Here is a 25,220-nt window from a genome sequence, read left to right as displayed (position 1 = left end):
CATGAGCATCCTCCCCAAGCTCCCAGCTCCTATTTAATTAGTTTGATTTATGAGTAGTCACCCTGCCGCCCCTCATATGTGGTTCCTGTTCTAGACAACATTGACACAGATGTCGAATTTAGACCCTTTCTGTGGTTTCCTCATCCACTCTACCCTCCTTCAAAAGCAAAGTCCAGCAAAACAAAATTCTGCGCACAAGGCTTGCTTTCTTTTGGCAGCCGACTTTAATAAAAGGAGATTGCAGGGGAAGGAGAAGTAATCATTACAGCAATATAAACAACTTGAATAGAACACTCAACATGTCTATTTTCAAAAGTCCTTCCACCGTCCATCCCTAGGGAGTTTTCTTTGGCCACCTTGTTCCATGCCACACTGCTCAGCTTATGCCATCACATCAAGTCCCTGCTCGCTATTTCGAGGTAGTGCTCCCTAGAACTCCGAATTCTTTATTAAGTAGAGCCAATTAGCCCTTTTCTGTCTCTAATCATAAACTTCGCCCCTTAGCCAACTGAGTGAGGTCCTCAGTAGAAAATGTGGGGAGCTCATCCAATAAGATCTGCCTTCCTTAGAGGCTATAAATTGCATTTTCCCATCCATTACATAATGATTTGCATTCTTAACGAAAGTGTGGCTATGGTTTCACAGTTTATTTTTTTAAATGCCATTTACCTAGAGTTAATAGACCTAAGAAGAGAGAACCACCTCCGCACAAACATCAGAAGTGGAACACACAAGGGGATCAAGGTTACGTGCAAGTGCCCTTTGGTTTCAATGTTTCCAAATAGCTGTGGTGCTTTTTTAAAAGAAGACCTTGACAAATACTGATCAAGGTCTACTCTTATCAGTAAATGGCCTTGATCTTGGCTATTGGGTCCAGAGCTGAACATGCTCTGTATGTAACCTACTGGCTTATGTTGACTTTGGAAGATTTACAGCTCTCGAGTGACAAAATGCTTGCCGTTTCTAAGCTTTCTAATGTACACGCCATTGCACTCTTCACTTCTACTGATATTTCTTTGCCCTAATAGATGTTATTATGAGTTTAACTACATTTTTGTGTAAACCTAATATTTATAAGCTTTGAAAAGTGTGCCGTTTCAAGGTGAAAAGAACAAGGAGGGGAAAATAACATCAATTCAGTTAACCCATCTCTATAGAACCATTAAGCCATCTCTATGGAACCAACTTGGGATCAACTGCTTTAATTGAGATATATTCTTTAAACACCTATAGAACCTAACGTGTGGCCACTATAAGATGAACCCAAGGTGAACTGGAGGCTGGAGTGTGAAGAAAGTTCTTGCTATCTTTCTCTGGACTTCAGTTAAGCAACCAAGAAAAGCAGCATGTCCCATGACTTCAGATGTTTGAATCAATTTTCCAATTACGTTTTAGTAGATTAACATCATGGCCATGAGCTCCTCCGATTACAGGTTTGAAGCTGTTTATTTCTCAGATGTCCATGTTTCACATGAGTTTCTGTAAGAGCAATGTGGTATACAGATGCCACTTTGGGGAAAGAAAATGACTAGAACCTGAATTATTGTCTTTATTCCACGACTTACCATCAATGAGATCTTAGATAAATCACTTTACCTCTGTAAATGTTGCACAACATAATTAAGGATTATGCATCTATTATCTATTGATTTAAGGCCTTCCTTGCTTTGCTCACTACTGTCTGTGAAATAAGGATCATTTCTTTAAGTTGTTCTAAAATTTGTTTACATCTTAAGGAGTCTAGTACTTTTTAAATAATTTGAAATTTGATGAAAAATAAAGTCACTCTGTTGGTAATTGTCATGATCTTAGAGTCATCTTACAATACCCCTCTCAACATTTTATCACAATAATAACCTGCTGACTTAGAAGCCTACTTATTTCTCCCAAAACAGGAAACCAATGCTGATTGGTCTTTCTGAAGATTCTTTCTACTTGGAATGCTTTGAAAATTTTCTAAGGCTTGTGACCAGAATGGCAAGAAATATAAGTGCAACATACTAGTCATTTATGTCCTTAGTTAAATATTATTTGAATTTTTCTTTGGGTGAATTATCTTTCTTATATTTAGCTTAATTTAACTCCATCTATGCTTTTCTCCCCATTTTCCTAGCTTTGTGAGAAATATCTGAATTCTTTTTTCTATTTTAGTTTTGAACTCTAGATAAAATTCTTAGTCTTCAGAAGTCAGTACTCTTTGGTCATATCCAAGCTCATAGATGAACTTTATACATTGTACTCAGAAAGCAGGATTTTTCCTAGGGCAAGGCTTCTTCTAATCTAGTATTTTATAAGGCAGCATCACTTCTGGTCAAACAAGTCACAAAGCCCACCTAGACTCAGGGGAGGAAAATTGACCCTGCCTCTCAAAGAGAGAGTAGCACCCTTAGTCTGCCAGAATTTCATTTTCCAGAAACATCACTCAAACATTTGTATCTAAAATGCCATTTCAAAAAACCAAGGTGGATTCTAGGAGTTTCATAGACACCATTTGATGTAAGATACAGAGGAGTTCTTTTTTCGCTTTGGAATTAAGTATACCCAAACATGAGGTAATGTGTGATGATACAGCACAATGCTAATATCCTATTTGGGGGATCCATTTTCCTTGTTATATGGCTTCAGCAAATACTCACTCCAAGTTAGAATAAGTTATTTCGTTAGAAGTTATGGGTGGTTGGATATGGAGAAGAAATGTCTTCAAAAAGCAATTAATATTTATATTTGTATCCGAAAGTAATACTGAACGCTAAAAATAATGTCTTGGGGTCTGGTAGTTGTGCTATATCTACTTTAATAAACAACGCATGCTTATTCTTAATTTCTATCTAGTCTTTCTCGAGTAACATCTGAGGACCAGCTAATAGCAGCTACTCAGCTACTAAATACATATTGCCTGTGATGTTCAAGCCTTTGCAGATAAAATCAGCAGTCCACAAAGCAAGAACAGCCTGAGCAAACTGCTCAAGCTTTTTAGAGCCACAGGTTACAGAAACTTGCTTTGTCAGCACTGGAATCAAGCCACTGACTGAGGTAACTATCACGAGAACAGACTGTAGATTGGAGCTTCCCAGCAGTGTACCATAAATAGGTGACTGGAGTGCAGAGACAGTCAGCACTTGGTGAGCTCATTGGGTGCTGGAACAGCTGGATCCCCTGGACCGACGACCTCCAGCTTCAAGCAGGCCCTTCCCGTTACCCCCATGCGCCTAAAATAGGATTATTTTCTATGCCTACCATGATGGGGAAAAAATTAAGAACCACTCCCATGGATAGTAGCTATCATCAAATTTTTAAGTATCCAGGTTGGAAGGTCATCTAGTTTAACGTCTAGACTAATTTGTCAACAAATATATTTGTTTTCTAACAACAGCAAGGTTCCAGAACATTGATCTTACTGGTTGATTTTTTTTATTGTGATAAAATGCACATTACAAAATTTAGTGTCGCAATCGTTTTTAAGTTCAAACTTCAGTAGTGTTAATTACATTTCAATTGTTATGCAACCAATCTCAAAAATTCTTTTCATGTTACAAAACTGAAATTCTGTACCCCTTAAACAACAACGCTCCATTGTTCCCTCCCCCAGCCCCTGGCAACCACCCCTCTACTTTCTGCCTATATGAATTTGACTACTCTAAGTACGTCATACAAGTGGAATCATACAGTATTTGTCTTTGTGTGACTGGCTTATTTCACCTAGCATAATGTCCTCAAAGTTCATATGTGTTGTATTATGTGTCACAATTTCTTTTAAAGGCTGAGTTATATTCCATTGTATGTATCTGCCACATTTTGCTTAACTCATTGATGTTTTGTGGATGTTTTTGTTATTGATAGAATCTTACTTGACTTTCTAGAGCAAGATCAGTGTGCCTAGAAGCCACTGCATTATGATCCATTTTCATTTACTATCTCTCTTAAGTAAGTGCATCTGCTCACAAGTTAGCCACAATATTTGATTTTGTTTCTTGCCTTGGTAATGTGTAATGGATGTTATATAATAGAAATGGAACAAAAATTATTACAACTCTGATTCGGACCAAAGCACTTGAGTGTCTGTAACATCAAATGAAATACCTTTGATGACTGGATTCATTACAGGATTGTGTTAGCGAGGACTCTTGATTGCCAACGACTCGATGGGTGTCTCACAGAATCTGAAGAGAATCTACAGAGTAGGAAGGGAAGAATTTGTTTGAGCTACAAGAACAGCTGCACCCAGGAACTCAAAAGACCTCTCCTATGTCTGCTTCTCTCTTGTCTGTTAGCCACATCTTCTCTCTGTGCATACTGGCCTTCTCCACATGGCAGAAAATACAGCAACTTCAGGGCCTAGCTGAACCTTAACAACTTTCAGGACCTGATCGGCCTTGAGAGCTTTCAAGGAGCACAGACTCCCAAGAGCCCATTTCAGATGTGACCCTCAGGACAAGGAACACCCTCCCAGACGTGGATCCACGGGGCTCAGAGCACACAGACAAGGGATTCTTCACAGAGAACGTGATCAGGGTCTACTTAAGGAGCTACATGTACTACCAGGGCGGAGAATCCTTACACTATCCACCCTATGAAATTCCATCTTTGCTGTGGAGCACTGACTGCTCTATTTCTTCTTTTTCTGGGAGTTTTTTGGGTTTTCTTTGACTAATTGCTATCCGTCACCATACGCATGTGCCCTTTTACCCCTTTTGCCTTCTCTCCTCCCCCTCCCCCTCTGGTAACCACCAATCTAATCTCTATATCTGTCTGCTTGTTTGTTATTATTGTTTTTATCTTCCACTTATGGGTGAAATCATATGGTATTTGGCTTGCCTGTCTAATTTGTTTCACTTAGCATAATACCCTCAAGGTTCATCCATGTTGTTGCAAAAATGGCATGATTTCATCTTTTTTATGGCTGAGTAGTATTCCATTGTGTATATATACCACATCTTCTTTAGCCATTCATCCATTAATGAGCACTTGGGTTGCTTCCAAGTCTTGGCTATTGTGAATAATGCTTCAATGAACATAGGGATGCATATGTCTTTTCAAATTAGTGTTTTCGTGTTCTTTGGACAAATACCAGGAAGTGGAATTGCTGGATCATATGGTAGTTCTATTCTTAACTTTTTGAGAAATCTCCGTACTGTTTTCTATAGTGGCTGACCAGTTTGCATTCCCATCAGCAGTGTGTAAGAGTCCCCTTTTCTCCACATCCTCTCCAACACTTGTTATTTCTTGTCATTTTAATAATAGTCATTCTGACAAGCATGAAGTGATATCTCATTGTAGTTTTTATTTGCATTTGCCTAATAATTACTGATGTTGAACATGTTTTCATGTGCCTGTTGACCACCTGTATATCTTCTTTGGAAAAATGTCTGTTCATATCCTCTGCCCATTTTTTGATTGGGTGGTTCATTTTGTTGTTGTTGAGTTGTGTGAGTTCTTTGTATATTTTGTAAATTAACCCTTTGTCAGGTGTATGATTTGCAGATATCTCCTCCCATTTGGTGGGTTGTCTTTTCATTTTGTTAATGGGTTATAGTTATTTTTGATGTATTCTTTCCCTTTATCCTTTATGTTATAATTAAGTGTTTACTAACTTCTTCTGATATAGAGTTCAATTGTCTGATTCTACCTGTCTATTCATCACCTTGGTCAAAGCTTTATAAACTTTAGCCTTTTTGTTTCAGATAGGGTTCTTTCCAACATTTCTTGTAAGCTGGGTCTAGTGATGATGAACTCCCTCAGCTTTTGTTTGTCTGGGAAAGCTTTTATTTCTCCATCATATCTGAAGTATAATTTGCTGATGGTATGTGTCATTTAGTATTTTAAATATGTCATTCCACTCTCTCTTAGCCTGTAGGGTTTCTGCTGACATCCACTGAAAGCCTGATGGGGGTTCCTTTGTAGTTTATTTTCTTCTCTCTGGCTGCCCTTAATATTCTTTGTTTGTCATTGACATTTGACAGTTTTTATATTATGTACCTTGGAGAAAGTCTTTTTGCATTGAGATAATTAGGAGTTTTATTAGCTTCATGTAATTGTATGTGTAGTTACTTCCCCAGGTTTGGGAAGTTCTTGGCTATTATTTCTTTGACTAAGCTCTCTGCTCCTTTCTCCTTCTCTTCTCCTGCTGAGATACACATTATCCTTATGTTACTTTTCCTAAGTGAGTCAGATATTTCTTGAATTTCTTAATTTTTAAAACCTTAGTTTGCTTTCCTCTTCCACCTGAATAATTTCTAGATTTCTATCTTTGAGCTCATTAATTCTCTCTTCCATATGATCTGCTCTATTTTTAATGCTTTCTATTTTACTTTTCATCTCATTAATTGTTTCCTTCACCCTCAAAATTTCTGTTTGTTTTTGTTTTTTAGAGTTTAAATCTCTTTGGTGAAGTACTCCTTCTGTTTATTAACTTTATTCCTTGGCTCATTGAACTGTCTTTCTGAATTTTCTTGTAACTCGTTGAGTTTCTTCATGGCAGCTATTTTGAATTCTCTATCAGTTGGGTTGTAATCTTCTGTGACTTCAAGTTTGGTTTCTGGAAAGTTGTCATTCTCTTTCTGTTCTGCAGTGTTACTGTAGTTCATCATGGCACTTGATGAATTGATCCTCTGTTGGCACATTTGTGGTAGTAAGCACCTTTCTTATTTGGGTAAGGCTTCAGTTACTTTGGTTCTGAGCTGCTTCTGGTTGTATTTGAGAGCCTGCACTTTCCACCCTCCACTGCTTTTGCTACAGGCATCATCAGTGGCCTCATTGTGCTGCTTGTGTCTCTGAGGTTGCTGGTGCCTTGCTGCTTACAATGTCACCGCAGTCTCAGATGTCACCACTGGAGTCACCAGGCTGCGAGCACTTCTGCTGCTTCCGGAGTTGCCTGGGTCTCATGTTCCCTCACTGGCTCTCCTCGGGCTCTCCACAGACTCAGATGTTGCTGTGCAATGCACCACCTGCACTGCTGCTCCCTGGTCATCTGAGGGTGCTAGCTACACTGCTGCCAGGGATGCTGGGTTCACGGGTATTGCTGTTGCTGCCAGGGCCCAGGGACCCAGAGGCTTGTATGCAGCTGCCACTGCTGGTGAAGCCAGTGTTAGGGGTGCTGCCACTGGGGGCTGGGTCACCTGTTCTGCTGTGGCTTCTGAAGCCTCTGGTTGCAGAGTCCATGTGTCACCACCTCAGGGGGCAGAGGCTAAGCAGGAAGAGATTGTCATTGCTGCACACTCATTCGGCCTCTGGTCTCTGGTACTAGCTGAGGTGTTTTGAAAACTCAGGTCAGGATGCCCTGCCCCAGCTGGGAAAATCTGAGATTTGTATACTCTCCCCACTGTTGAGAAGACAGCCACTGCCAGGGGATGGAGACGGGGCTGGGTCACTGGCTTTGATCTGTGTCCTGAATTCTGAGGGCATGTGTGTCACCTGCCAGTGCTGGGTCAGGGGCTAAGCCGCATCTGCCATTTCTGCCCCTGCAGTGTTTGTTCACAGGCACACACAGCAGATCCACTGGGAGAGGGTCAGGGACCAATCAGCACCTGCCGTTTCCATCCCCCGCAGTGTGTGCTCTATCAATGCAAAATAACCAATAAACATTCTAATAGATAAGAGAAATAAGGTCAGTTTTACTTGAGCCAAAATGAGGATTATAACCTGGGAAGGCATTATAAAGCATTCTGGAGAAGCATGGTTTTCAGTACAGGCTTATATCTTTTTAGAACGAAGAACATACATTACATATGCCCAGGATACATTTTCATCAAAGTTGCAAAGAGGTATTTAGTTGCAAATTAGCAGGTCAACATAACCTTGATGCTGTGAAAGGGACTAATCCGGGCATTATCAATAGGGCATTATCAATAGGGCATAGGAGGGGAAGTATGAATATTTATCTTAAGAGAGTGCATTCTTTAATGGTTAAGCAGATGTATAATGTATGTTTGATAGGCCATAAGTCAGGCTTTTTAGTTCAAGCTGAATCAGTTTTGAACCCAAACAGTTACCCCATATACCTCAATGTGTGAAAATCTCTTGTCAGCTCACAGGCATGAGTGCTGGATCTGCTGGGGAGGGCAGGGGCTAAGCCAAGTGGTGTCTGCCCCTGCAGCATCTGCTCAAAGGCATGCACTGGTGTGAGAATCTGTGGCCTAGATTGCCACTGCCGGGGGGAAGAAGAGAGGGCAGCTCTCCAAGTTCCACTGCCTCCCAGGGGTCCAGTCTACCCACCTTCAGAAGTATAGCTGCCTGAATCTCTTAGGGCATCCTGTTGTGCTGTGTAGGCAGTCCTCTGTTGGTCAATGGATGTCTGATTGGTTATAACTTAGAGGGGAGAGACAAAGAGAATAACTCACTTAGCCATGATGCTGACATCACTCTCGAGAAGTTGCATTTCTTAATAACGCCTACAATTAATGGGGGCACTTAGCTATTTGTGGTGCCTATGTTGACTGCTCACTCAAAGCAAATTCCTTACTCATATTCAAGAAGAATTATTCTATAACAATTTCATGATGATTAATTTTTTTTAAACTTATCAAAGACTTTCTGAAATTCTGAATTTATTCACTGATTCCCATTATCTATTTCCTCTCTCAGAGAAATCCATTTGTCATGCATACCTTACTGGTACTATGTGGACAACTTCTGTTTAGTGAGTTTTCATACCCTATAGCATAGGCTCCATGAGCTTGGGCAATATGAAAGTATGATTCTTAGGTAATTACCCCCCCCCCCCATCTGCCCTATTTGGTCCTTTCAGTGTCTTTCTCTTTCATTCTCTATTTTCTTTTCTTTATTCTGCATCTGTGTGTGAGTGCATGAGTGTTATCTGTGTGTGTCTGTGTATAGCAAATCCATTTGAAATCTTCTCATCTGGTACAAATGAACATATTCTGACCAGAAATTTTTTCCTAGATTCCTATGAAATTATCAAATTATTTTCATCTGGGTTCAGTAATTTTTAAATATATGTATCAGTCTAGCTTAGAAATACTGAAGGACTATAATATCTTGTCCATCTAACTTGTATGTTTTATGAATAAATTTGAGTGTAAAAGCCTCTTTAACAAGTTTCTCAATAAAAATAGAGGCCAAGGATGTATTTAACCTGTGAATCATCACTATTTATTTCTTAAATATTTGTCCCATAATGTTGAAAGAGTCCCATAGAATCCTTCTTTGAGGATTTGCTGTCACAATTTTGGACATTCAGGAAGGTCTCCCACCATCCATAATATTTGGTAATTTGTAGTTTTGCCAACTGCTGTTTGTGTACAGGAGCAAGGCACTTACCTAGCCAGTAGACACCTGGCCATCAGCCCAACATCAGCACCTTAACCTAATTCTTTGCGGCAGGCACATTTTATGGAGGAATTATATTACAATGGTATTTATAAGTTTAGGTGGTCTCAAAAATCCCTCTCTAAGTACCCAGAGGCTACTTAATCTTTTTGTTGTTGCTGTTCTCTTGTTCCTTCCTTGCAGAGTCCTTTGGCTTGCATCATTTTTTAGTTTACCATCTTGTTTAGAGATTTTTCATTATTTGAAAATACTTTTTCCCTACTCTTATCTTATTTGAATGCAAAGCATTACTTAGATTGTGTGTCTGTGTGTTTGTGTGTGTGTTTTAACCATGCCATATTTGGGCAAGACATCAGAGTTCTACACTCTTACCGATCAGCCTTGCCACTGCCCTTAAATGACTTAAATTCAAAGGCTATCTGATTTACAAAAGATACAGCAATGATTGCACTATTTCACCAGAGGTAACCAAGGTGAATACTTTACAAACAACTATTGACTCTAGCTCTCCTGCCAAAATTTAGAACACCGTGAGACAGCATTGGAAGAGATCCAATAAAAATGCTTAGTTTGAAGCACTGAGCCCCAGAATTGGTTTTCTAGACTCATGTGGCACACAAGGGTTGATAAGAGCAAAAGAGTTCTGAGGAATAAAGCAAACAGTTTCAAAAAAACAACTCTTGGTGTTTTGTAAGTGAGCAGTCAGGCAGAAGAGGCAATGTTCTTGTCCCTCAAACATGGCCAGCCTCCAAAGAGCGTTTGTGTCCAGGCCTGACTGCAGGCCCTTAGGAAGTCGTGCTCACCCTTCCATAAGAGTAGCACCCAGGGCCAGCCCCCTGGTCAAGTGGTTAAAGTTCCATGCACTCCACTTCAGCAGCCCAGGTTCATGGGTTCATATTCCAGCCTTAGACCTACACCACTCATCAAGCCAGGCTGTGGCAGCAACCCACACACAAAATAGAGGAAGATTAGCACAGGTGTTAGCTCAGGGCTAATCTTCCTTAGCAAAAGAAAGAAAGAAAGAAAAAAGAGTAGCACCCATTTGATACTTGAAATCCTCTAATATAGGATGGAGTCTGTTCATTCTGCAATCAGAGGTTGAATTTCAAATACCCACCCCCTAAAAGGTATTGTGTTATTTTAAATCCATCTTTACATATGTGTGGTGTTGGAATTAGGTCCTTCTGGGCTTCTAAAGTGACTGAACTGACTCTAAACTCCTAGACTCTGAACTCCTTGAGGGCAGGGACTGTGTCTTTTCATCTCTATAAATCACTGTTCCTAGCACTGTGGCTGGTACAGCCTGAGCACACAGCAGCCCTTAACTCCTTCATTAATGAAAGATGGACACTGTGAGATGAAGAAGGAGCCACCAAAGATAGACCTCACTTCATAATTTTGCCTTGCCTTGTTCTCAAGTGTCAGATTAAGCTAATATTAGTCCAGAAGTTCAAAGGAGCTTATTCTGGTTACATGAATGCTATAGGCTCTGTGTAGTCACAATATTTGTATCTGTTAGCTTCTAAGGGACCCACTGCCTGCATGTAGATACAAGGTGCCAGGTGAGGCTGCGATTTGCTCTGTGGTCCCTGTAGCCCTGCAATCACCTGCTTACCCAGTGGAAAACAGGAGTGGGGAGGGGCCTAGATATGTATAAATGTTTATGCTATCTTTCTTACTCTTGAGTTGGAGTGAACAAATGAGTAAGTTGACCACAAAGTAACAAGGGTCAAGATCAGACTGAATTAAGTTGTTAGCTGTGTTCCCATAGGAGAGCTAAGCCCTGAGTGGGAGAAAGGCCTGAGCAAGGGCTGTTGCTGGTGGTTCTTAGCTCTGGTTCCCAGCCCTGAGAAGATCAACTGGGTCTCAGAGTTGCATGCTTCTTTCCTTAGAAAGCAATTGAGCAGCCATTCTGGGAATGTGCCCCTTGAGGGTCTTACTCTTACCTCCACCACAAATAGCTGGTCAAAGTATTCCTGAGAGGAATTTTGGAAAATGTAATTTTCTTCACCTTATTTCATTTCATGTTTTCTGTTGCCCCTCCTAGAATGGCTACTAGGCCAGCTGGCCAGCTGACCCGCCCATTAGTTTGACTTTGATTCAGATGAATCTGGAGTTCAACACAGAGGAGTAGGCTGAGATCTGGGAAGCAAAAAACTCAGATGAGGGGCCAGCTCCGTGGCCGAGTGGTTAAGTTCGCGTGCCCTGCTGCGGCAGCCCAGGGTTCAGATCCTGGGTGTGGACATGGCACCGCTCGTCAGGCCGTGTTGAGGCAGCGTCCCACATCCCACAACTAGAAGGACGTGCAACTAAGATATACAACTGTGTACAGGGAGGGTTTGGGGAGATAAAGCAGAAAAAAAAAAAAACCAAAAAAAAAAAAACCCTCAGATGAGCTGTTTGTGAAGTTGTTCCAAACTTTTGGAGAGCCGGATATGTAGTCGACTATTTAGGAGTGAGTTAGAACATGGGGCTGGCTGGAATTTTTTAAAAAAATCTTTATGAAAGTAAATCAAGGAAGATCAGAAAGGAAATAAACAAGGAGAGAAACGTAAACACAGTAAGGCAATTTCATTATTAGAAAAGGCTGGCATATGCCCACATTTCGGTGACTTAACATAATAAAGATTTATTTTTCACTGATGCAACATCCAGTGCAAGTCAGGTGGCCCTTCATCATATGCTTGTCTACAACACATGATCTGAGGTCACCATGGCAAGAAAAAGGAGAATGGCTGGATCTTGAAGGTTTGTCAAGGTCAGACTGGGAGTGGCTTATAGCACTTGTGACCTCACCCTGTTAACCAGAACCCAGTCATCTGGCCCCAACCAAAAGCCAGGACATGTATTATTCCCGTGTAGCTAGGAGGAGGACAATGAAATGGAATTTGACAAACCCATAGCATTGTCTATGCAACAGTCTACCCTTCTGATCACCTTGTAACTATTCCATCCTTCTTCTCACTCATAGAACACACTCATCCCCTTCCCAAGGGAGACCCTCCTGCATCCAGCTGAAAGTCTGGGGTCTCTGGCGTAGACTGCATTAGGTCAGAGGTGCCCCGTCTTGATCTAGAGATCTATGAACTAAAAAGACACACACTTGACTGATGCAGCAGAGTGGAGAAGGGGTAGGATGAGTGCAAGAAAACACTCCCATTTCAAACAGGGAAGAGTGAGAGACACAGAGTGGTCACAGCTCTGCAGCCGTTCTGAAATTCCCCTGTGAGACAAGGTGAAGACTTTCTAGCATGAGGTGGGAGAGCTCCTAGGTTAGTCCTGGATCACGCTGTCTAGAAGGGAACCTCCTGGTCATTGCTCTCTGTTTGCCATGTCTGAAATGGGCACTGGGAAGTATGCCCTCACTGGGGGCTGCACAGCCATCTTGGCCGGCTTCCTGGTCAAGACCTTTAAAATGGGATAAAAGTGCCCTTTGTGGAGCCTACGTGTGATGGCATTAGTATTTAGGGCCCCTAAGGACAAAGTAAAATTCATGGGAGTGATAATTGAGGTTCCTTAGTCACTGCAACCTCCCACCTCTGCCCCCCACCACACACACACAGAAGGCCAGGTCAGGTTGATTCAGGAGCCCTGTACCTTGCTCCACCCTATTCCATGCCAAAGCTCCCAGTTCACTTCCTCCCAGCCATTGTTCTATGCATCCTGCCTTGTGCACTTGGCACATTGGCAGCACTGCAGCTCCTTAACTTTTTCTTGCTTCCTCTTGCTTTTTCCTGCATCTATGGGCTGAATTGTGTCCCCCTAAAATTCATGTATTTAATCCCTAACCCCCGGTACCTCAGAGTGTGACTGTATTTGGAGATAGGGACTTCAAAGAGGTAATGATGGTTAAATGAGGTCATACTGGTGGGGCCCGAATCCAATAGGACTGGTTCCTTGTAAGAAGAGGAGGAGACACCAGGAATGTGCATGCACAGAGGAAGCACCCTGTGAGGACACGGTGAGAAGATGGCCATCTGCAAGCCAAGGAGAGAGGCCTGAGAAGCCAAGCCTGCCAACACCTTGATCTCAGACTTCTAGCCTCCAGAGCTGTTGAAGGCACCCAGTGTGTGGTATTGTTTCATGGCAGCCCTAGAAAACTAATACACTCATTTGTCACATTTTCTCAAATTCTCCTCGACGTGCCATTAGCCTTCTCCCCTCCACCTTACTACTAGTGACATAGCTGAATGAAAAGCAAATAAAATGGATAAGCTTTGAGGTAAAATTAGAAATAACCTTCTGCCTCTTCTTTTCCTGAGCTACAAAATAAGTGGGTATCTATAGGAGACGCTAAGATTCTAAACCATCTCTCATAAAAGCCCCTCCTTTGAAAGTACCTCGATGACCCATTCAGAATCTGTATGTCCCATCACCCGTCCTCTTTTAAGACATCAGTTTTCAAGACTAATTAAAGCGATTTCTTAGTTAATTTTAAATATTCATATTTCAACAGCATTTTTCCCTCTTTCCTTTTGCATTGCAAAATTGGTCAAAACAGGATCACTCATGTGATGTTATGGATTAAATTAGCTTTTGTTTATTTCTCTGAAAATTTAAGTCCCATTTATAACAGTTCCCTCAATAAAATATGTTCTGAGTCCCAAATATTCTATTCACAAGTGGATCTTTGGAACATATCACTCATAAATTGGGACTGTCTAAACGTGATTGAATTGAAAGGAGTACTATGATGCTATTTCTTTGGCAATAAGCTTTAATTGTTATGAGACAATAGCTTGAGCTAATTATAATAAAAGCAGAAATCTAAGAAGTGGCTGGCATTGCAGCTTCATCCTCCAGCCCTGGAAAACTAACAATGATTGAATTACTTCATTGTGCCACAAGCGGAGGCCTGATTATAACCAAAAATACACTGAGACCCTCAGCAGGCTCAACGTTTCTGAAACTTCACTTAATAACACAGTAGAGTATACCTAGAGGACATTCAGTAAATTAGGGACTGAATGGAAGGATAAAGAGTTCTATCTGATTCCTGCCCACTCTCTTCACATCCTATCTCTGACACCGCTGACTGGGCCACCTCTCTCTGTCTCTGAGATCCGTCAGCAGCCTGCTCAACTCTCCAGGGAACTGAGCCCCTGTCCACCTCCACTTGATTTTAGCAAATAGTAAGCACACCTTATCATGCCATGTGGGCTGGAGCTCAGGCCAGCTGGGTCCTCAATCCTGTGTGTAACTCTTTCCAAATTTTTTCAGAGAATGGGAGATCAACAGAGAGAAGCAAAAAGGTCTGCTAGCAAAGGAGCCAAATAAGCATTTGCAATTTGTTGGAGGCGGACAAAGAACAGAGACCCCAGAGTGCAAAACACCTCCACACAGATCTCTCGTTGGCTTCATCCCTGTCTTCAACCATATGAGCTCTACTATGTGTAAGACCAATGAGGATTTTTGGTGAACGATAGAGTTGAATAAAATACAATTACGCTCCTTGTGGACCTGGCATTCCCTGGAATGGCTTCAAAAAGGGGGTGCAGTAAAGGCAGTTATGGCCAAATTTCTGAGAAGCTTACTGTTGACTCTGCTGGATTGTCATGTTTTCATGGCCAAAGCACTCCCTGGGACACCTGCCCCCAGTCGTCGTGTTTGTTCTCAGGTAAGTCATTCCTCAGGGACAGCCCTTGACAGACACGCTATGTTACGTGGAGCACTGAATCCTTCTAAGGGTATTGTCACCAGGCTCGTGTCTCCTCCCTAACCATATTCTCGCCAACACACTCTAAGAAAAACTCTGAAGAAAAAGAGTTTCCTGTACACATTTCCCTACATATTTCCCTAAAGAACAATCTGTGTTTCCAGGGGAGTTTAAGTGAATTTTACTTTTTTTCCTGCCAGAAAAGTAAAAAAAGATTACGTTTAGATGTAGCATTGGTGCTAGCGGGGAAGATAAACAATACCCCGTCAACTCCTTTATGGGTGCCTCACCCCGTTCTCTTCTTCAGAGGTTCAGAGGAACCAGAAAGAAAACCGAAAACGGGGCACTTAAATGGAAAATAAATTGTAAATGAAAGCCGTAACTAAAATCACTTTTCAAAACATCTTTCTTAGTAAAAGCCGGTGTGGCAAAGTGTGAACAGTTGGTGGATCTAGATGAAAGTAGAGGGTACTCACTGTATTCTTAAACCTTTTCTCAAGGTGTGAAATGTTGCAGAATAGCAAGTGGGGGAGGGGATCGCCCGTCCCCTGTAAGCCCTCCCTTCTCTCAGAAACTCTGTCTCACAAAGTCTTATAATTCTTAAAACTGGTGTTCTTTTAACCCATGATGAATTGCTCTGGAGCTGTTGAGTGCTGCCTCTATGTTCCAATCAACTTTCTAACAGATCGCTGGATCTCTTTCACTGGGAAGTAGTTCTTCAGAAAATAGAGTTGAGGACACCAGATGTTGTTGGTGTACACTTTTTTTCAGTAAAGGTGGGGATTTTGTAAAAATACGGTAATGTTAAGGTTTATGAATATTTTTTATTTTTCTAATTTTTTTCATGTATAACTTTATAGATGAAGAAACGGACTTTGTCAAGTGTCTGAAACCTAATGCCTTTGGGGCCCTTAATGTTAAAGGTGTACAGTAGTCCCCCCTTATCCATGGGGCATATGTTCCAAGATCTGGTCGATGCCTGAAACCTCGGATGGTACCAAACCCTTTATATGCTATGTTTTTCCATGCATACATACCTATGATAATGTTTAATTTATAAATTAGGCACAGTAAGAGGTTAACAACAATAATTAATAATAAAATAGAACAACTATAATGATATACTGTAATAAAAGTTACCGTAGATCTTAGGAACCTCAGCACATGATTTTTTCCTTTCCTTATTAAGTTGAGAACTTGAACGTTTTCGCTTAAAGGAAGCACTTTTGGCTTCTCTTTGGCGTTTTCAAATAGCTGGCATCACTACTCTTGTGTTTTGGGGCCATTACTAAGTAAAATAAGGGTTACTTGAACACAAGCACTGTGATACTGGAACAGCCAATCTGATAACTGAGGCTGCTACTGAGTGACTAAAGGTGGGTGGCATATACAGCATGGATGCAGTGCACAAAGAGACGATTCATGTCCAGCACAGGGTGGCAGGACTGCAGGAGGGAGCAGGATGGGGTAAGATTTCATCACGCTACTCAGAACAGTGCGAAATTTAAAACTTATGAATCATTTTTTCTGGAATTTTTCTTTTAATATTTTCAGCCCCGTGGTTGACCCCAGGTAACTGAAAGCATGGGAAGTGAAACCGTGGATGGGGGGGACTACTGTACCAGTTGATTCAGTGAAGACAGTATTTGCTCTGCAAATGTGAGATTTCTAGACCCAGGCCTGCCCTGTCACTTGCTGTGCAACTTTTTAACCAAATTCCTTCTCTTTCACCTTATGTCAGTTTCTAACTAAAATGAGAGTTTAGATGAGTTTGAATAGTCCATGATGCTCTTTAAAGCATCAGTGCTGCTGTCTGGGTGTTGCTTTCTAGGTCTGTGCATCTGAATTGCTATCAACCAAGGTGGTGTGGAGAGAGTGCTGGTGAGTACGGTGTTGGTATTCCATTATCTATTAATGAGACCAAGGCTGAAGGCTTAATCCCAACTGCCTCGAAAATGTCTAACACTGATCCTAAGAGGCCCGACATAAGATTCCCCAATTAACAAGTCCAAGTTATTGGTGAGTTGGAGGAACCCCTCGCGTGGAGGAGATCATAGTTTAACATTGTGATATCGTATGTGATTCTACAGTATCTCCTCACAGCCTAATCGTAGAGTCATTGCAAGGTGGGAGTCCTCAGCATCCTGTTAAGCCTGGACCAGCTGAGCATGACAGTTGCGTTGTCCTCACCCTCTGGCCACATCACGCTCCCAAACAGTGGAGATTTTAGGACAGAAATGACATCATGGATTTTGTTTACTGTGGCCTATCTTCAATGACCTGAGTCAAGACAGTCTGTCGCTTGGACTTGCCGTAGAGTGAAGAATACTGGCTTTGGAGTGGGAACAACCTGGAGTTCAGTGCTCTGCCACTTGCCAGCATTGTAACCGTGGTCAGTGACTTACCTTTCTGGAATTCCCTCTTTCTCCTCTGTAATATAGGAGTAATAGTAACAGGCAACTCAAAGGACTCTTACGAGGATCGAATGAGATGACCCATGTGAAGTGTTTAAGCCTGGACCTGGACCGCAGTAACCCTAAATAAATTTAGCCCTTAATATGGCTTTTTTAGGCCTATTTGATCTTACAATAGGTTACTATAATTTTTTTTTTTTAGTTTTCAGCCCGTTTCAAATAAAGATCTCTTGCCTAAGTGAAATGGGTTAGCCTTCAATAAAGTTCTAAGTTAAGATACAAGAAAATTATATCTTTTTTTTTAAATATAGTCCTTTCACATGCTTCTTAAAAAAGCGAAAAAGTGGGCTGGCCCAGTGGCACAGTGGTTAAGTTCGCATGTTCCGATTCTCGGCAGCCTGGGTTTCGCCGGTTCAGATCCCGGGTGTGGACATGGCACCACTTGGCACGCCATGCTGTGATGGCATCCCACATATAAAGTAGAGGAAGATGGGCATGGATGTTAGCTCAGGGCCAGTCTTCCTCAGCAAAAAGAGGAGGATTGGCAGTAGTTAGCTCAGGGCTAATCTTCCTCGAAAAAATAAAAAGTGAAAAAATGTTCATATATTACTGCATTTTTTAAAGTTAATAAAACTATAGAACAAAATAGCCTTTTGGATTGTTATCCAACAGGGATTGGCAAACATCTTTTGTAAAGGACCAGAGGAAATATTTGAGGCTTTACAAACACGTGCCCTCTATTGAACTACTCAGCTCTGCAATTGTATCACAAGAGCAGCCTTAGAGAAGAATACAAATAGGGTGTGTTCATGTCCCAATAAAACTCTACTGACGGACATGGATGTGTGAATTTCATATAATTTTCATACGTCATGAAATACTATTCTTCTTTTGATTTTATTCCAACCACTTAAAAATGTAAAAACCATGCTTATCTTTCAATCTATACAAACAGGTGGAGGGGCACGTTGGGCCCACAGTTCTGCCAACTGCCAACCTCCACTGTACAAGAATAAAGATGTAGAAAGATGTATGCGTTCATTCAGTGAGTTACAAAATGCATTTGGAAACCACATTAGAAATTTAGTTTAAAACATTTTGCTATGAAACAGAATTTTTAAAATCTTGAACCGCATCTAAACGAGTTTAATTTTCTTAATAGGAAAAATAACCTACATAAGAGTTAATTCTGTGATAATATTAAATAGTAAAATTAAAAATCTTTAATAAATTTTATGAAGTATGGAGGAGATTTTTGAGTGAATGATTATTTTGCTTTTTCTAAGAGATGAGTAATGAACAAAATTGTTGCCGCTTATCAGTAGGTGAATGTTTTAAACATTCTCAAAACTTAAAACACAAATTCACACTTTTATTTCTGAAAGGTAAGTTATTTCAAACGTATTAGATGTTACAATATTTTCTTAATATTAGTAGTACAAGAAAAAAGTGAAATGTAATTTACGTATAAATACATACAGAAATGTCAGTAAAAATATTATAGCTGATAACTCCAATACTTAAAATATTTTGCCAAAGCACTATTGTACATAGTAGTTAAATGATATCATACAGCCTTAAATTATCTTTCCTTCAGCTACAAGTCATTTGAAGGTAAAAAGTATTTAAATAAAACATAATGCCAAGCTGCTTTTAGCAAACTCTTTGCATGTTTTCTATGCAAAGCTTTTCAATGGTCATCTTCAAGCAGCGTTACTTTTAAAACATATCACGTGAGAGCTACATTCTTTTCACTGATGCATGTCTAGTAATATCAGAAAAACCGCCTTCTCTGAAAAAAATCTTCTCAATAATATGGAATCTAACGAAAGGATCGATAAGATAATTGAAACCTGACATAGACACTAGTTTCCAGCAAAAGTAAAACATAAAGGGAAAATACTAAAACCAAACTTTAATGTTTTCAGGACATCAATATCACCATTTTAAAAGTTCTGAATACTGGGTATAGGGAAAGCTGAAAAATACTTTTTTCTAGTTAAAATGCATGATATAATCCTATGAAATATCCTTTATAACATACATCTATACCCAAAGAACCCCATATCTAATCAAAAAATCTTGCAGTTTCACTAAAACGTGAATTTGTACCTTTTTCATAATCGTTGGGTGGTTTTTATAAAAAAAAAAAAAGCTGTTTCCTTAGGAAAAAAACCTTCTGCCAATTAGAATATCTTCATTCTGGGAAAAAAAGACTTTTCCTCTGAAAATAATGCAGTTCAGTCTCTGGCTATCTGAACCTTCACTGACTTATTCAAATGAAAACAAATTACTGTGCTTCTAGAAACTAGTTTTTTTCCCAGCACAGTCTGAGATAGCATCTGGAAACTGTCACCAAACTGTTAAGATTCACAAGCAAGCGTCCATGAACAGAATTGGACCTGCTGAATCGGCTCCACTACCACTAAATGCATCCGTCAAAAGGCGTGGATAAGTGCTCTGCAGCCCTGTAACATCATCTAGCATCCTCTTTTTCCAACCATATATTCACAAATGTTTGAATTTGTATTTAAACTCGATATCATTTAACGGCGGTAGAATGCCTAAGCCTGCACGGGACTGGTCCAAAGGGGGACATTTAACATGGCTCTCCACAAGCTCTAGTTCAAAGTAGGAAAGCATCAGAATCAAAAATTGCTTGATTTCCTGGACAGCAAATAATCTTCCAGGACATATTGTAGCTCCTGACCCGAAGGGCATGTAGTAATACTTCAGCTTGAGTCCATTACTATAGAACGTGGTCTTTGTCTTCCCATTTTCATCGAGATATCGATCGTATTTAAAAGCCTGCAATAAAAACACAGAGAAAATAAACCTGTAAGCTAGTTTTAAAGGAATTTATCTCTTTCTTGACCTGGAAGCTCCAAAGGGTAATTTTCTTTTTTAATCCAATCTACTAGTACTTTACAAATACCATACCTGAATCAGAAAGTGATAAGGGGCAGGAGGTTAATAAGAACTGATGGGCAGAGAAAGCTTTCTGATACCTCCCGTCCCGCCCAGGTGACTAGTTCCTCGCTTAGCCGAACTAGAAAGAAGGGTTCATATCAGAAACTAGAAGAGCCTGTATATTAGCCTCTAATTTCCTGGGCTTGGGAGCAGGCATGTTTTAAGGAAAAAGAAAGGCAGCAGCTTTATTATCACAATTGCAGATATAATCTAGCAGAGATTATGCGATGACAAATATCAGGAATCAAAATTAAAAATTCAGGTCATCATCCAGATTTTCCCAAATGTAATGAATATTTCACATAATAAAGGAGACAGTCCCCATAGCTTCAATGATCAAATCCATTCTGCAATGGTAAATTTCCTCTTTATTTCAATCTGAGTGGACATCACCTGGATACTGAACTTTCATGAATGGTCACTTACCAAAGGGTCTGGGTAGATTTCTGGATCTAAGTGCATTAATTGTGGATAAAGAGCTATGATGTCATCTTTGCGAATATGATAGGAACCGTCCTGCAGGTGCAAAGTGAAATCCTCTTTCGCAGTCCGGATGTTCAGGGAGGCACTGGAAAGCCTCAGAGACTCCTTGATGATACTATCTAAATATTTTTAAAAGGATGAAAAAGAGAAGAGGGAGGAAGAGAGGGAAGGAAGAAAGAAGAACACATCAAGTATTTAAAGGCCACATAATATACAGTCTGAAATACTTCTGGCAGCCTAGAATACAAAGCTGAACAGACTATGCGAAGCTGGCCAGATAAAAATTTCCCAAACTTTCTTCTCTTAGCACTATGCTGTGATCAATGATTCAGTTGTGTCTGAATGTATTTTTCAATCTGATAATCTAACATAATAATCTTTTGATAAAGATATAATCTTGGTCATCAATGGGGACTAGACTTTCATAATATTATGGAAAAATAATCTTATTTCTACACAACACTAGACATCTAATATAATTGGGAAAAATCAGTAAATCACTTTTATGTGAATTATTCAAAACTGATCACTTTTGAGATTTAATATACTGATAACACTTTCATATGGAAATATTTTTCTAGATGTTTGATGCAGCTCAATTCAGTGTTTACAAGAACCCATTTGTATCAGTACACTATCTAGTGTTGTATGAGAATGCCCTGCTGCCTGGTAAAGATGTAAAGGACAAAAAGAACCACCCTGTGAATGGCTAAAATATATAGGTCTAATGAGAAGGTCCCGCCTCTATCCTTTTAATTGTCATGTCTTAGGTGCTCATCACATGATCGTGTGTAAAATCATAGCATGCTAGCACTTTATTTTACAAATGAGAAAAGTGAGGCCCCCAAGAGTGAGGTGACCAGTCGGAGGGCTCCCGCAGCAGAGCAGAGCCCAACATGGAAGCTGTGCTGTTTGCCTCCTAGTCCCTTCCACTAAGACACAGCGTCCCTGAAAGCACACATTGGCTTCTTTCCTCTGGAGAAAAACAACAAAACCAAAAAGAAAACTCTTTCTTATTAGAAAAATATAGCCCTTTGTATTTCTATAAACACAGAGAAGCAAAAATAAGAAAAATAAAATAACCTTCAATCCCATCACCCAACCCATGCAGCTGATTGTGGTTTGTTGTTGTTGTTAAAGATGGGCACCTGAGCTAACAACTATTGCCAATCTTCCTTTTTTTCCCTTCTTCCTCTCCCCAACACCCCCCAGTACATAGTTGTATATTCTAGCTGTAGGTCCTTCTGGTTGTGCTATGTGGGATGCCGCCTTAACGTGGCCTGATGAGTGGTGCCATGTCCCTGCCCAGGATCTGAACCAGCGAAACCCTGGGCCACCAAAGTGGAGCACGCGAACTTAACCACTCAGCCACGGGGCTAGCCCCTAATTGTGGTTTCTTGATGGTACTTTTTTCCCCTTTATTTCATGCAGATGAATTATATGCTCCCATTAACCATAAAATCAGTGGTAAGAGTAATAACAAAGGAGACAAAGTGGGCAGTGCAGAGACGTAGCTGAAAGTACACGGTTGAGTCCCACCCTAACACCGTAATCGGTTCCACCATTCGATCCCAGGCAGTGACTTAACCTCCAGGTGTCAGCTTCCTCACTTGTTATAGAGAAATAGTCATAGACTCTAGTCATAGGATTGCTGTGAGGATCAAAGGAGACAACACATACGAAATACTTAGCAAAATGCCTAGGACAAGTGCATATCTATTGACGATTACTGTTAGTAGGACAGGAAATGAAATGTAACATAGTAAGCATACCTAGCACTGGCATGTCATTCAGTTGCATTTGATTCAAACAAATAGGACCACCTTCAAAGCTGACTTTTTGACCAGCATTCTCTAGTGTTTTATTCACTTCTTCAGTAGCCGCTTTCATTGCTTCAGGGCTTCTATTGAAAGTTAAGAGAAAGGAAAAGATATACAGAAAATAACTTTTTTCTATACTGAAAGATCTGCAAACAAATAGGCATGTTCCTCTTCTTTTAACTAGGTGGGCAAAATACCAGAGAGGGTGGGAAAGTGACACTCCCACTTATTTCTTACTTTATTTCATAATTGTGTTTAAGTCTTTGGATATTAGCAAGAATTGTTGCCTTAAAAAGGCATTGCTACATAGAAATAAAACTTTGGCCAGATTTCTATAAATAAATGATTCTAATAAGGATGAAAGGATCAAATTAGTCATATATTCAGCAATTGAGAAGGAAAATTGCATCTTAGATAATTATAAAGTACTGGGTAAATTGCAAGTAGAAATTTAAATTTACTTTTAAAATCTATACCATTATTTCAGGTAGAATAACAGCTTTTCCATTTAAATCATAATTTATTGTTCTAGCACGTTGACGTGTGAAGGGAATGCTCCTTCATTTCAGTGCATTGCAGTTTACTGGATCCTTAGAGCTGTGGCCTAGGATCTATATGCCATAATTGCAATAAAATGAGTCTCAGAAAAGTTTGACTGATGAGATTTGCGTGACTATCATAAAATAGCCATTATTACCTATATGATGGTAAACTGATGCTGTAACCTTATGGTAAATAAGTGAATTTATTCTGGACAAAGTTTTCTCAAGTAAAAACTTTGGAAGACATTTAACATTTGAGACAGGTTAGTAATGGGTTTTTATATCTGAGATTGTTTTAATATATTGTTTATATTAAAGACATAAAATTATCAGCCATCAATGGAAATTTGGCATTCCCGATCCTATGGAATGTTGATTCCGAGTCTACGTGATACTAAACACCCAACTTAATGGGAATAATTTTATAAACCATTTGAATGTCAAATTCCCAAAAGACTAACACTTTGGAAAGAAATCAAGTCATGTCAAATATATGTAACATACAGTTTTTTGTTATGTATAGTTTTAAAAGGCAAAATCTAGCTAAATCTCATCAATCATAATATATTATGATTGCTCCATAGCTATCGTCGTGGTTGGTCAAATAAACAGTAGGACAGAAATTACTAATGGAGTGATAAAACAAACTTAATAAACAAATGAATAATGCATAGGCACTGCCACTTCTCTGTCCACAAGTCAGTAATCACTTAAATATATTTTTATGGTGATGAAGACTGGATTCACGGACTTAAGTAGGCACCCAGGAACAGCCTGGGGTTAAGATCGAAGACCTGCATCAACCCTGTGCCAGCACCTTCCCTTCTCTGGGACCGGCTCTGCTTCCAGAAGATGCGTTTACCAGACACAGCTGCTTAGGTTTTTGTGGGAATTGGATAAGCTGACACGTGTTAAACACTTAAAAGGGTAAATGTCACATTCTTGACTGACAGCATGAGAAAGTACCACAGACCACGGGTCTTTTTCTTTAGTTAAAACAGTTGAATTTCTGCTTTCTACTAAAACAAAGAAATAAATGGTTAAGTTGCTAGTTACCTAATCATCTGAAATAAGCTCCAGAAAGTCGCTGGAATGGTGTTTGCTTGCGACGCCCAGAGGACAGCGAGGTGAGTCTTGGCCTTCTCCATGTCGTCTAAGGTGGAGAGCGTGTCATTCATAAAGCTGACCAGTTCCGAGATGTGGTCTCTCTTTCCGAGGGTCTGGTGTCTCAAGCCCTCTGCCAGTTTTTCCCGGGCATGGTGGGCGGTCTTGAACACATGAATGGGGAGGCCCGCAACCAGGGCTGGAAAGATTTTGTCAAATTGCTTGAAGTTGTCAAGGTTATTTAGAATAAGTGCCTTCTGTGTATCTTGCCCTGTAAGATCTCTGCCGAAGAGAGTTAGATACCCAGCTTCAAACATCACTCGGTAGCAGAAGGAATACATTCCCTCCGTCACCCAGGCAGGCATCTGCGATTTAGGAACGACTGGAGCTCTTATGACAAGTTGGAGGTTTTCCATCATGGCTTCTGTGAGGGAGTTCAAGGCATCACCCTGCAGGGTTTTGATGAAAGTTTTGCTTATGTTTTCAGTGGTGTTTCCATCACTCGGGTCAATGCTGCTGTGCCCAAATGCCTGAGCGTAAATAAAATGTGTAAGAAAAGAAATTAAACCTGACCCAGTGTTAGGAAATGGAGGAAAACAGATTAGATACTTTCATAATTCTCTACTAGTTAAAACGAAAAAGGGAAAACGGTCTTCCCACATACGATTTCATAGCACTTTACAAACAAATGACCAAATCATACCCTTCCTTTGAGGCCAACTTTAAATCCCGGGTCTTCAGTGAAACGTCCATCAACCGCTCCAGTTGTCTATTGCTTATTTTTCTTATGCTGCTGCATTTATTTGCACGTTAATTGGATGCCAATCAATAATGTTTTTTAATCATTAGTTCTCTTTTATATTCTTTGTAGATGTATTTTAACCAGACTTTAATCTACTTAGAGACAGAGACCATGTCTAATATTTCTTTGCAGAAACTCAGTAAA

At 40.2% G+C, this 25,220-nt stretch overlaps 1 protein-coding gene across 2 annotated transcripts in view; it reads right to left on the bottom strand.

The window, feature by feature from the left end:
- Positions 1-18,706: 18,706 nt before the first annotated feature.
- The window catches only part of CYP7A1 (cytochrome P450 family 7 subfamily A member 1), a 54,171-nt gene continuing 47,657 nt past the window's right edge, over positions 18,707-25,220 (bottom strand). For both annotated transcript variants that reach the window (XM_023648560.2, XM_070221518.1), the window contains 4 exons: positions 24,227-24,804; positions 22,581-22,711; positions 20,752-20,927; positions 18,707-20,163 (listed from right to left, as the gene is read on the bottom strand). In XM_023648560.2, the coding sequence (XP_023504328.1) occupies positions 19,864-20,163; positions 20,752-20,927; positions 22,581-22,711; positions 24,227-24,804 (1,185 nt within the window). In that variant the 3' untranslated portion in view covers positions 18,707-19,863. The remainder of the gene's footprint in view (positions 20,164-20,751; positions 20,928-22,580; positions 22,712-24,226; positions 24,805-25,220) is intronic.

This window comes from Equus caballus, chromosome 9, assembly GCF_041296265.1.
Source record: "Equus caballus isolate H_3958 breed thoroughbred chromosome 9, TB-T2T, whole genome shotgun sequence".
NCBI classification, from domain to species: Eukaryota; Metazoa; Chordata; class Mammalia; order Perissodactyla; family Equidae; genus Equus; species Equus caballus.
Note: the sequence above shows the minus strand (reverse complement) of the source record. Positions and strands in the feature narration are given on the sequence as shown.